This window comes from Pseudophryne corroboree, chromosome 6 (genome assembly GCF_028390025.1).
Source record: "Pseudophryne corroboree isolate aPseCor3 chromosome 6, aPseCor3.hap2, whole genome shotgun sequence".
NCBI classification, from domain to species: domain Eukaryota; kingdom Metazoa; phylum Chordata; class Amphibia; order Anura; family Myobatrachidae; genus Pseudophryne; species Pseudophryne corroboree.
This window is the reverse complement of record NC_086449.1, coordinates 633,834,128-633,848,168: the sequence shown is the minus strand read 5'-3', so window position 1 is coordinate 633,848,168 and position 14,041 is coordinate 633,834,128. Positions and strand designations below refer to the sequence as shown.

At 46.3% G+C, this 14,041-nt stretch overlaps 1 protein-coding gene across 3 annotated transcripts in view; it reads left to right on the top strand.

Moving 5' to 3' along the window:
- The window catches only part of ARHGAP26 (Rho GTPase activating protein 26), a 1,013,198-nt gene that overhangs the window by 281,643 nt on the left and 717,514 nt on the right, over positions 1 to 14,041 (top strand). For all 3 annotated transcript variants that reach the window (XM_063928129.1, XM_063928130.1, XM_063928128.1), the window contains exon 8: positions 2,828 to 2,957. In XM_063928129.1, coding sequence (XP_063784199.1) covers positions 2,828 to 2,957 — 130 coding nt within the window. The remainder of the gene's footprint in view (positions 1 to 2,827; positions 2,958 to 14,041) is intronic.

Here is a 14,041-nt window from a genome sequence, read left to right as displayed (position 1 = left end):
AAGACAAACGGCTGCGCTGGATGTCAGGAAAATTAATATACTGTACAGAGAGCCAACGTGAATGATAACAGTATTTATTAATTAATAAAAATAGAATTAAAACATATATACCGGTAAAGTGATATTAAGAAGAGTCACTAGTATAGTAAACTCATAATGACTAGTGGTAACTCATGGTTAATATGATGGACATAACCTTAATAGAGAGAGTACGTATTCCACTTGATAAGATTAGTTGCTATTGGAAGACGGGGTGCACTGATAATGTCCCAATTGGGTATGGGTCCCTCGGGTTAGAGCAAATCTCAATACCTCTCCGGTGGGCTGGTCAGAGCCGAGCGTCCTCTGCATAAGAGTCCTGCAGTGCCCACATTAGCTGTGCAGCGGAGGGGAGATAGCCGTCTTTTTCACAAGCTGACTGTGGCGGCGTGTATGTTAAAGCCGCTGATGACGGAAGCTGTAGGCAGAGGGTGCAGTGTAGATCGATGTGCACCTTGTAGTTGCACCTGAGCTAGGTGTGAGTGGGGGCAGGTCCTGACGCGTTTCGTCACGCTCCACGTGACTTTTTCAAAGGTAGATTCCTGCCTCCAGAGTATCCGGTATTTAAGGGCTTAACAGATCAGTGTAAACAGATGTCTGTCATCAACAATTATTAAGAACAGGTGAAATGCAAAAACGAAGGCTCTCTTGTACTTAAACAGCACACTAAAAATAACTGGCAGAAATGACTAATAATAAAATAACGTAACCTGTTTGTAATTTATCCTATTGAAATTCGAACGAACACCAATAGAGTATATACATGTTCTTATAATAAATGTAATATATAACAACATGGGAAATTGGAAATACTGGTTTCTGCGCATACTATAGAGCAGATACATTAATTAGCGGCACATTTTCTCCGCAGCTAGCTTGCCATGTGGTAATTAACAGAGAGATATAAAAAGACTCTAAATGAACACTTCTAACTGTGTGTATACAGGTAGTACCGCCTTGGAGTTAAAATAGAGGATAAAAAATAAAAATAGATTTGTAAAAATAAACATAAGAATAAAAATAGAGATGGAAGGTGAAAAGTAGAAAATAATAAAATTAAGATAAAACTAATAAAACGGAGGACATAAAAATTCACATATATTGTCATCTGAATCCGAACTCCGGTACCCTATGAAGTTATTATTCCGTCGTCTAACCACATACGCCACTGAGTTTGTTGATTGTGTGGAGAACAGACTGGGGGGGGGGTTATCACAATCAGAGTTTAATTCTGTACATATTCTAGTGTAGTCTAGAGGAACGGTAACATTGTAACGGATGTCTACATATACATATCATGCAGAGAAGACATGTATAAATGCCTCATAGAGGATCTAATAATTGTTGGTTATGCTTTGTATACACTGTCACTGTAAGCTAGATTTAATCATCCTCATAAATGTTCTAAACAAATTAGTGATGAGTAGCGGGGATTATATAGATGAGCTTCTTCCATATGTCTCCAGGCATCTCAAAATTGATCGTCACCAATCAATTTATCAATAGTAGTATAATAAATATCAATAATGTATTGTATTGCATCCAAAGGATACATACTTCAAATACTAAAGCAAAATAATAGATGGTTACTGAAACTAGAATCACTGGGCAATGTTGAGAGATCTACATAACTCAAGGATAGTATCAGGGGATATGTTTAAATTGTATCACTTGTAGATCTCTCCTGACTGGCAGTACTTTTAATCATCCGTTCAGTGGTAGGAAATACAATATTAACTACAGAGTTACATGTACTACTAAAGTCATTATTTACTTGATTAGTTGTCCTTGCGGACTTCATTATGTCGGCAAGTCCGATCATACTCTGAGGGAACGGATGGCTAACCACAAAATGGCCATCAGGAATGCCATTCAACATGGCACTAGTGACCAACCGGTCGCTCGTCATTTTATGCAGGCTAGGCACAGCATAGCCTGCTTAAAATACATGATTATTGATCACGAACTGGCTAGACTGAGAGGGGGGAATAGGTCTTTACGCTTGCTGCAAAAAGAATCCAAATGGATTTATGAGTTGCAAACCCTGGCACCTAAAGGGCTCAATGAATCTTTGGGTCTGCACAGTTTTTTGTAGCCTATTCAATGAGTGTTCTGTGAGTACAGCATATAATGAGTTAATGGTAAAGTCTGAGTGCTTACTAGCACCTGTGGAGGTTGCTGTGCAGTTCAGATGGTAACTGCACATGCTGTTTGTTTGCATATATACTGCATCTGTGTCTGTCTTATGTGTTGTTTTTTAACTGTGAGTCTTGAAATGTTTTTTAAAATGTATTTTGAGTCATTTTCACGAATTATTTGTAGATGGTATTTTGATACTGTCTTAGTGTGATGCTTCTGGTAGGCGGGGAGGCTGGATGACGTCATTGATGGGCGTCAGAACGCCAGAACCATGCCGGAGCTCACTGCACATGTGGGGGGAATAAAAAGGTATGTGTTTTTTCTGTTATTTGTAACCCGAGGACGAAGAATGAACTTCGAAACGTTGTTGCTGCAACCTGCTGTCTTGTATCTTTTGTGACCTGTGTGCCGCCTACAGTGGACTGTTGTATTGACCCGTGGCTTTGCGGGTCTAGGAGGGCACCGGGACTGAGCTATTTGTACCTGGGAGTGCTGCCAAAAGCTGCTTTTATATATATATATATATATATATACACACTAATATACTTGGTAGCTGTTTTACTAGTTACTAGCATTTGTACATGCCACTGATGCTGGATTTTATTTCTGTTCATGGCCCTGAGTGTTATTGCTTTCTCTTGTTTTTCAGACACGGGATCGTTTTGAAGGCACACGCTCGGAGGTGGAGGCTTTGATGGAGAAAATGAAAGAGAATCCCCATGAGCAACAAACCATGAGCCCATACACAATGGAGGGTTATCTCTATGTCCAGGGGAAAAGTGGGTATAGCTGTGCTAACTTTCACCGTACATAGCACATAGTATATATATGTCTTGGAAAACTGTCTGTCAACTGCCCACTGATGCACAAATACAAGTAAACAGCCAAGAATATAAAATACATGTGTATATACACCCATCAACCATAGCTCCAAATTCCCCAGATCTCAATCTAATCCATCCTCTGTTGGATGTGCTAAAAAAAAAAAAACAACCCACGCTACTTTCAGGACCCCTTCAGGAGTCTTGCAGATCCTGTGCCTTGATGGGTCACAGCTGTTTTGGTGGCACGAGAGGGACCTACACAATATTAGGCAGGTGGTTTAAATGTTATGGGTCATTAAATATATTTTTATTTAATGACATGACATTTAATTAAATTGTCTTGCATAAATAGTTGCTTGTCATTTTCAGCTACTTGATTTATCATTAGAAACCTTTATTAGAAGGGATAGTGTGACTATATTAGCCACACAGGGACAGTGGACAGCAGGGCTCGCAGTATGCCGTGTGCTTCCTCACTGGCAGGACATAGGATTAGTCCGAGTTACATTACTCACTTCAGGAGTCTAGCATATAAATCATAAATTCTATTCCAAATAAAACAGAAAGGGCAGTCTGTTAAAGCAAAAAAAGTTTACTTGGCAAACTGTCACACTACATTCGCGGTTTCTTGGAATATATTTACACATTTTTCTATAGGATGTATGAGTATAATTTATTTACAAGATGGGGTTTGAGATATTCCAGGCTATAGCATGAAGTGTGACAAATAAAATGGACACACAAAATTTTGAAGGACCTAATGCTTAAAAAGGTCTACAGTATATAATAAACATTTCTAAGACACTCCCCGAAGTGGGATTGGTTTGGGAAATACATATTCTCTCTATCGCAGTGGATCTCACACTGTGAGCCTAGGCACCCTGGGGTGCCTTGGATTTGTAGTCCAGGACCAATTTAATTTATGGTCAACGTAATAGGCAAAACTAGTGCTGTTGTTTGCAAATCATAAAATATGTGGACAATCCGAAACAAATCCTGCCCCTAACTACACAATTTAACCTAAGAATGACATATAGACACAATTTAACGTAATATTCCTTTCTAAATTTCTCAAGATACTTTTGTTCTAAGGGGTGCAGTGAAAAAAATTCCGATACTCTAGGGCGCCGTGATCCAAAAAGTTTTGGAACCACTGCTCTATAGCTAGGCATAATCAGGTGATAGTATTAGATCATTCGGTATTCTTTGCCCATTGTAGGCTAGACAAGAAGAAAAAATAAGATTTTAATTACCTACCAGTAAATCCTTTTCTCGTAGTTCGTAGCGGATGCTGGGGTCCACATTAGTACCATGGGGTATAGACTGGTCCACTAGGAGCCATTGGCACTTTAAGCGTTTGAAAGTGTGGGCTGGCTCTTCCCTCTATGTCCCTCCTACCAGACTCTGTCTAGAAACTGTGCCCGAGGAGACAGGCATCTTCGAGAGAAGGATTTAACACAGATAGTGGCGAGATTCATACCAGCTCACACACACAAAGCAAACCAAGCTAACAAGCTTGGAAACTCAGCAATCGCTGAAACAGTACTTATCAAGTAACAATGCAGTATGTAACTAAAAACAAAGTTGTACTGAACCAGAAAACCACTGCAGGAAAACGAAGCGCTGGGTGGGCGCCCAGCATCCTCTACGTACTACGAGAGAGGATTTACCGGTAGGTAATTAAAATCCTATTTCTCATACGTCCTAGAGGATTCTGGGGATGCTTCAAGAACCATGGGGTATAGACGGGATCCGCAGGAGACATGGGCACTTTAAGACTTTTAAGGGGTGTGAACTGGCTCCTCCCTCTATGCCCCTCCTCCAGACTCCAGTTAGATTCTGTGCCCAGTGAGACTGGATGCACACTGAGGAGCTCTCCATAGTTTCTCAGAAAAAAGACTTTGTTAGGTTTATTATTTTCAGGGAGACCTGCTGGCAACAGGCTCCCTGCATCGTGGGAATGAGGGGGGAGAAGCAGACCTACTTCTGTGAGTTCAAAGGCTCTGCTTCTTATGCTACTGGACACCATCAGCTCCAGAGGGTCCGATCACTGCTCGTTCCCGGTGCCGCGCAGTCACCCCTCTTGCAGAGCCAGAAGAATGAAGCCGGGTGAGTAAAAGAAGAAAAGACTTCAGTGACGGCAGAAAACGTCAGTGTTGAGGTACCGCGCAGCAATCGCGCTGCTCGCCATGCTCCCACACACACACACAGTGGCACTAGCAGGGCGCAGGGGGGGCGCCCTGGGCAGCATGAATACTGAAGTTTTCACTGGCAAATAAGTATATTAAAAGTGCTTAGGCACTAAATATAGACCTCCTCCAGTATAATTATGTAGATTTGAGCGGGACTGAAGCGCGCCGGTGAGGGGTCGTGGCTTAACCCTCACAGCTCTGACCAGCGCCATTTTCTCTTCACAGAAGCTGCAGAGACGCTGGCCCTAACATCCACACTGCTGTACAAGCGCTAGCAGGTCTGAGGCATTGTATGTAAGGTCTCAGTACCGGGTTGGGCGCTGGGTTGTAGGCTGGCAAACTCCCTCTGTGTATTTCTAACAGGCTTTGCTGTGGGTCTGTCCCCTATAGCCCAGTGTGATTGTGGGTGTCGGTACGTGTGTGTCGACTTGGCGGAGTGCTCTTCCCAGGAGGAAGCCGGAGTGGGGACAGAAAAGGAGGTGGGAGTGACCCTGTCGGCACCGCCGACTGCTGAGTGGGTAAATATGTTGAGTGCTTTGAATGCAAATGTGGCTCGGTTGACTAAGAGATTAGATAAATCAGAGTCTAAGAACCAGACATGGAGGAAATCCATAGCAGATGCATTGTCACAAGCTCAGACCCCTTCGGGGTCACAGAAATGTGCATTTACCCAGATAGCAGATACCGACACGGACTGTGATTCCAGTGTCGACTATAGTGATGCCAGATTAAATCCTAAACAGGCTAAGAGCATTCGGTACATGATTGTGGTGATAAAAGACGTATTACATATCACGGAGGACCCTGCTGTTCCTGATACTAGGGTCTGTATGTTTAAAAGAAAGAAACCTAAGGTAACGTTTCCTCCCTATCCTGAACTGAACGCTCTTTTTGAAAAGGCTTGGGAAACTCCTGACAAGAAGGTACAGGTTCCCAATAGGATTCCAGTAGCATATCCGTTCCCCTTGGGGGACAGGGAAAATTGGGAGTCAACCCCCACAGTGGACAAAGCTCTAAAGGGTCTTGCGGGATCGTAAGCAGGAAAATGCACTAAAATCCATTTATGTCACTACAGGTTCACTACTCAGGCCTGCCGTTGCTTCGGCATGGGTGAGTAGCGCTATTGAAAAATGGGCCGATAACTTGTCATCTGAGATGGATACCCTGGACAGGAATAACGTGCTTTTGACTCTGGGTCATATCAGGGACGCTGCAGCATATTTAAAAGAAGCTGCAAGGGATATTGGCCTTTTGGGATCAAGGGCCAATGCCGTGGCGGTCTCTGCTAGATTCATCAATGGAATGCTGATGCTGACTCGAAGAAGGCTATGGAGTCTCTACCGTTTAACGGTAGTGTCTTGTTTGGTGACGGCCTCACCGACCTGGTATCTACGGCTACCGCGGGTAAGTCGTCATTTTTACCTTATGTTCCTGCGCAACAAAAGAGAACGCCCCACTATCAGATGCAGTGCTTTCGGCCCAATAAATACAAGAAAAGACGAGGATCCTCCTTCCTTGCTGCGAGAGGAAGAGGAAAGGGAAAAAGGTCACAGGCTGTGGCAAGTTCCTAAGAACAGAAGTCCTCTCCGGCTTCTACCAAATCCACCGCATGACGCTGGGGCTCCTCTGCTGGAGTCCGCACCAGTGGGGGCACGTCTCAAACTCTTCAGTCAGGTCTGGGCTCGCTCGGCCCTGCATCCTTGGATATTAGAAATAGTGACCCAAGGGTACAAATTAGAGTTTCAAGACGTGCCCCCTCACCGATTTTTCAAATCGGCTTTACCAGCTTCTCTTCCAGAAAGGGAGGTGATATGCGCTGCGATACTAAAGCTGTGTCAAAATCAAGTCATTGTCACGGTACCCCTGTCACAACAGGGGGAGGGTTTTTATTCGAGTCTGTTCGTGGTACCAAAGCCGGATGCCTCAGTCAGACCGATTCTGAACCTAAAATCCCTCAATTTCTTTCTAAAAAAAATTCAAATTCAAGATGGAATCTCTCCGAGTAGTGATCTCCAGTCTGGAGGAAGGGGATTTTATGGTGTCGGTCGACATAAGACGCCTACTTACACGTTCCTATATATCCTCCACATCAGGCTTACCTGAGGTTTGCTGTTCAGGATTGTCATTACCAATTTCAGACGTTGCCGTTTGGTCTGTCCACGGCTCCGAGGATTTTCACCAAGGTTATGGCGGAAATGATGGTTCTCCTGCGCAAACAGGGAATCACAATTATCCTTTACTTGGACGATCTCATAAAGGCGAGATCCCAGGAGCAATTGCTGAAAAATGTTGCGCTCTCTCTGACGATTCTGCAACAACATGGTTGGCTCCTAAACTTGCCAAAATCACAATTGGTTCAGACGACACGGCTGTCGTTCCTGGGTATGATTCTGGATACAGAATTACAGAGTCTTTCTTCCAGTGGAAAAGGCTCTGGAAATACAGAACATGGTAAAACAAATTCTGAAACCGGCAAGAGTGTCGATTCTTCAATGCACTAGGTTGCTGGGGAAGATGGTGGCGGCCTACGAGGCCATTCAGTATGGCAGGTTCCATGCCAGGGAAAAATAGTCAAGCCAGGAAGCTTGTCTACACATAAACATTGTGGAATTAAGGGCCATTTACAACCGCATTCTGCAAGCGGAACATCTTCTTCACATTCTGCCTGTCTTGATTCAGTCAGACAACATAACAGCAGTGGCGTACATAAACCGCCAGGGCGGAACAAAGAGCAGAGCGGTAATGGCCGAGGCCACGAAGGTTCTTCGCTGGGCGGAAAGACATGTCAGCGCTCTGTCAGCGGTCTTCATTCCAGGAGTCGACAACTGGGAAGCAGACTTCCTCAGCAGACACTATCTCCATCCAGGGGAATGGGGTCATCATCAAGAGGTCTTTGCAGAAGTGACAAGTCGTTGGGGAATTCCTCAATTGGACATGATGGCGTCACGCCTCAACAAGAAACTTCAGAGATATTGTTTCAGGTCAAGGGACCCTCAAGCGGTAGCGGTGGGCGCCCTAGTGACACCGTGGGTGTTTCCGTCGGTATATGTGTTCCCTCCACTTCCTCTCATTCCAAAAGTGATAAAGATGGTAAGAACAATGGTTCAGGTGATAATCATTGTTCCAGATTGGCCAAGGAGGGCCTGGTATCCAGATCTTCAAGAATTACTCATAGAAGATCCCTGGCCTCTTCCTCTACGGGAGGACCTGTTACAGTAAGGACCGTGCGTGTATCAAGACTTACCGCGGCTGTGTTTGACGGCATGACGGTTGAACGTCAAATCCTAGCCCGGAAGGGCTCTATTAAAGTACAAATTTCGGCTTTGTCGATCTTCTTTCAGAAAGAATTGGCCTCCCTTCCAGAAGTTCAGACCTTCGTGAAAGACGTGCTGCACATCCAACCTCCATTTGTGCCCCTGTGGCACCGTGGGATCTTAATGTGGTATTGCAGTTCCTTCAATCTCATTGGTTTGAACCTTTACGTAAGGTTGAGTTAAAATTCCTTACTTGGAAATTAGTCATGTTGTTGGCCTTGGCATCCGCAAGGCGGGTATCTGAGTTGACGGTTTTGTCTCACAAAAGCCCCTATTTAATCTTCCATGCTGATAGAGCGGAGTTGAGAACTCGTCAGCAATTTCTGCCAAAAGTGGTTTCATCATTTCACGTAAACTAGCCTATTGTGGTGCCAGTGGCTACTGACACCTTGGCGGAATCGAAGTCTTTCGATGTGGTCAGAGCTTTGAAAATCTATGTCGCCAGAATGGCGCAGATTAGGAAAACAGAGGCTCGGTTTGCCCTGTGGGCTCCCAACAAGATTGGGGCTCCTGCTTCCAAGCAGACTATTGCGCACTGGATCTGAAATACGATTCAGCAGGCTTATTCTACGGCAGGATTGCCGTTACCGAAATCGGTGAAAGCCCATTCTACTAGAAAGGTGGGCTCATCCTGGGCGGCTGCCCGAGGGGTCTCGGCATTACAGCTTTGAGAAAAGGATTTACCGGTAGGTATTAAAATCCTATTTTTCTCTTAAGTCCTAGAGGATGCTGGGGTCCACATTAGTACCATTGGGATGTACCAAAGCTCCCAGAATGGGAGGGAGAGTGCGGAGGCCTCTGAGGACCTTAAGTTTGGTCAAAGTACTAATCTTGTAGATCTTTACGAACGTGTTCGACCCTGACCAAGTAGCCGTTTGGCAGAGTTGTACAGCCGAGACACCCCGGGCAGATGCCCAGGAAGAACCCACCTTATGAGTAGAGTGGGCCATAACAGACGTAGGTCACTGCAAGCCTGCCGTAGAATACGCATGCTGGATAGTGACCCTGATCCAGCGAGAGATCGTCTGCTTAGGAGGACACCAAATTTTCTTGGGATCATACAGGACAAACAGAGTGTCCGATTTCCTGTGATGAGCAGTCCTCCTCACATAGATTTTTAGAGCCCTTACAACATCTAAGGACTTAGAAGAAATTGAGGAGTCAGTAGCTACTGGCACCACAATAGGTTGGTTGATATGAAATGCCAACACAACCTTCGGAAGAAACTGCTGACGTGTCCGAAGCTCAGCTCTATCTTCGTGGAAGATCAAGTATGGGCTTTTACATGACAAAGCCTCCAACTCCGACACAAGCCTAGCAGACGCTAAGGCCAACAAAGTGACAGCCTTCCACGTGAGAAACTTGACCTCAACCTCCTGTAGAGGCTCAAACCAGTCCGACTGGAGGAACTGCAACAACGTAGGCGGTACTAAGGGAGGTTGGATGTGCAGAACTCCCTTCAAAAAAGTCTGAACCTTAGGGATGGTAGCCAACTATTTCTGGAAGAAAATGGATAGGGACGAGATTTGCACCTTTACGGATCCTAACCTCAGGCCCATATCCACACCTGCTTGCAGGAAGAGGAGAAACCATCCCAGTTGAAATTCCACCGTAGGAAAGCTCCTGGACACACACCAAGACACATTTTTTCCAGATGTGATGGTAATGTTTAGACGTTACTCCTTTCCTAGCCTGTATCGGGGTAGGAATCACCTTATTCGGAATGCCCTTCCGAGCTAGTATCTGGTGTTCAACCTCCATGCTGTCAAACATAGCCGCGGTAAGTCTTGATAGGCGAACGGCCCCTGCTGCAGCATGTCCTCCCGAAGAGGAAGAGGCCTCGACTCCTCTTCTAGCAGTAGATCCAGAAGATCCGCGTACCAAGACCACAGTGGCTAGTCTGGAGCATTGAGGATCGCTTGAACCCTTGTTCTCCTTATGAGCTTTAGCACTCATGGAATGAGTGGGAGTGGTGGAAACACGTACACCGACTGGAATACCTACGGAGTCACCAGGGCGTCCACTGCTTGCGGGTCCCTCGACCTGGAGCAATATCACTGAAGCTTCTTGTTGAGACGAGGGGCCATCATGTCTATTTGTGGTACACACCAAAGATCTGTTACCTACTTGAACACCTCTGGATAGAGACCCCACTCCTCTGGATGGAGATCGTGTCTGCTGAGGAAGTCCGCTTCCCAGTTGTCTACTCCTGGAATAAAGATTGCTGACAGCGCCAACGTGTGTTTTTCTGCCCAGAGGATGATTCTTGTTACCTCTGACATTGCAGCTCTACTCTTCGTTCTGCCCTGTCGGTTTATGTAAGCCACAGTCGTTACATTGTCCGACTGCACTTGAATGGCCCGATTTTTCAGAAGATGGGCCGCTTGGAGAAGACCGTTGTAGACGGCTCTTAGTTCCAGAATATTTATCGGCAGGCCGGCTTCCAGACTTGACCACCTTCCTTGGTAGGTTTCCCCTTGAGTGACTGCCCCCCTCACCCCCGGAGACTTGCATCCATGGTTAGAAGGATCCATTCCTGAATCCCGAACCTGTGGCCCTCCAGCAGGTGATGCAATTGTAGCCACCAGAGGAGTGAAATCCTGGCATTTGGTGACAGACGAATTCTCTGGTGCATGTGTAGATGAGATCGCGACCACTTGTCCAGGAGATTCAGTTGGAAGGCCAGAGCGTGAAACTTCCCATACTGCAGCGCCTTGTAAGAGGCCACCATCATCCCCAGAAGGCGAATGCACTGATGAACCGACATCCTGGCTGGCTTCAGGACATCCCGGACCATTGTTTGTATCATCAACGCTTTTTCCTCTGGAGGATACGCCCTCTGCACTTCCGTGTCGAGGATCATTCCCAGAAAGGACAACCTCCTGGTTGGTTCCAAATGTGATTTTAGAAGATTCAGGATCCACCCATGTTCCCTGAGTAGATGGGTCGTGAGAACTATGGACTGTAACAGCTTCTCCTTGGACGATGCCTTTATCACTAGATCGTCCCGATATGGAAGTATGTTCACCCCCAGTTTGCCAGAACCATCATTTCTGCCATCACCTTGGTGAATACCCTCGGTGCTGTGGAGAGGCCGAATGGCAGGGCCTGTAATTGAAAATGACAGTCCAACAGTGCGAATCAGAGATAAGCTTGATGCGGCGGCCAAATCGGAATGTGGAGGTACGCTTCCTTGATATCCAAGGATACCAGGAATTCCCCCACCTCCAGACCTGATATCACTGCCCATAGACTCCATTTTGAGCTTGAACTCCCTCAGGAAGGGGTTTAGCGATTTTAAGTTCAGAAAGGGCCTGACCGAACCATCCGGTTTTGGTACCATGAAAAGGTTCGAATAGTAACCTTTGTTTTGCATAAGGGGAGAAACTGGTACAATAACCTGTGCCTCCACCAACTTCTGGACGGCTTCCTGTAGGATAGTCCTGTCTGCCAGCAAAGCTGGCAAGCCTGATTTGAAGAACCGGTGAGGAGGGAGATCTTGAAATTCCAGCCTGTACCCCTGGGACACAGTATCTTGCACCGAGGGATCCAGACCGGAGACACCCAGACGTGACTGAAATGCCGGAGTCTCGCCCCCACTGGTCCCACCTCCAGTCCGCATGGTCCACCGTCATGCTGAGGACTTTGGCGTACCCGAAGTAGATTTCTGTTCCTGGGAACCCGGCGCAGTAGGTTTCTTGGATTTTGGCCGACCTCCTCTAAAGAAGGTGTTAGACGGCATGGCCTTTCTTGCTTTGGCAGTCCGAAAGGACTGAGAAGCAGCTGAAGAAAAGGGGTTTCTTTGTAGCAGGTGCAGCTGAGGGAAGAAAAGGAGACTTACCTGCTGTAGCCATGGAAATCCACGCATCCAACGCTTCCCCAAAGAGAGCCTGGCCTGTATAGGGTAGGGTCTCCACACATCTCCTGGATTCCGCGTCGGCAGAGCACTGGCGCAGCCAAAGTCCCCTACAAGCTGAAACAGACATGGAAGATATCCCTGCAGCCATTGAACCCAGGTCTTTCATGGATTCCACCATAAATCCTGCAGAATCCTGAATGTTCCTTAAAAACAATTCAACATCACTTTTATCCATTGTATCCAAATCCTCAAGTAACGTGCCTGACCACTTTACTATAGCTTTGGAAATCCATGCACAGGCAGTAGTAGGACGTAGTATCGCCCCTGAAGCCGTCTATATGGATTTGAGCATAGTGTCGATTTTGTGATCAGCCGGCTCTGTTACGGCAGTTGATACTGGAACAGGTAAAACCACCTTTTTTGAGAGTCTGGATACAGACGCATCAACTATAGGTGGGTTTTCCCATTTTTTCCTATCCTCCTCAGGGAAGGGGAAAGCAACCAGAACCCTTCTATGGATCTGGAATTTTTCTCCAGGTTTTCCCATGCTTTCTCAAATATAGCATTTAATGATTTAGACGCAGGGAAGGTTAGCGAGGCTTTCTTATTGTCATTGAAGTAAGCCTCCTCATCCTGTTCAGGTGTTGTATCAGCAATGTTCAACACATCCCTAATAGCCTCTATCATCAACTGCACCCCTTTTGCAAGAGATGCCGCCCCCTGCAGCATTTCCCCCTAACCGTCTGCCGTGTCAGAATCTGTATCCGTGTCATCTTGCATAATCTGGGCAAGAGCACATTTGTAGGAACATACAGTATGGGGTCCTGAGGTAACAGAACCGGGCCAAACTGCCGTAGACTTCTGTAAAACCTGAGTTGCAGATTCATTCTGTGCATCCCTAGTAGAAATCTGAGAAATCATAGTTTTAATAGAGGATAACCATTCCGGCTCCCTTGCTGGTATCTGTGCTAAGACAGTGCAATCCTGGTTACATGGAATGAGATCATCCTGAGAGGACATATCCTCTGCAGCATATGACACAGAGTCCCTGGACATAGCTTAATGGAGAACACACACACACACACACACACACACACACACACACACACACACACACACACACACACACACGAGCAGACCGAGTTTCACCCCCAAGAATGGCAAGAGAGAGACAGATATTTGAGCCAACCCATACACAGTGCTTTTAAGGTATGGGGAGACTCCCAACCAGTGCGGACTGTGCACCTTAATAGGTTACACAGTCTTTATACAGCCTCCTCCTACAACCCCCTGGTACTGTAAGAGATAGCTGGAGTTGAATTGGAGGGACAGCACTGACAGCGATTCTGCAGGCAGGAAAATGGTGCTGAACGCTGCTGGGTCCGCTCTGAGAAGAATCTCTGCCCAGATTATACTGGCCTGAGGAATTGTGCTGGCAGCGATCCTGGGACCCTGATAGGTTTGGAGGTCAGTGTAGGGTGTAGGCGCTGGCTCAGGGCGCCCCTCACAGCGCCGCACTATGTACCGCTGAGCCACGGAGTGCAGTTAGTACTGCGCTCCATACCCTGTTGCCACCATCTTCACATCGGCTCCCCGCTTGCTAGGGGGGGCGGTGACTAACTCGCCACCGATCTTCTGGCTCTGTAAGGGGGTGGCGGCATGCTGCTGGGGTGA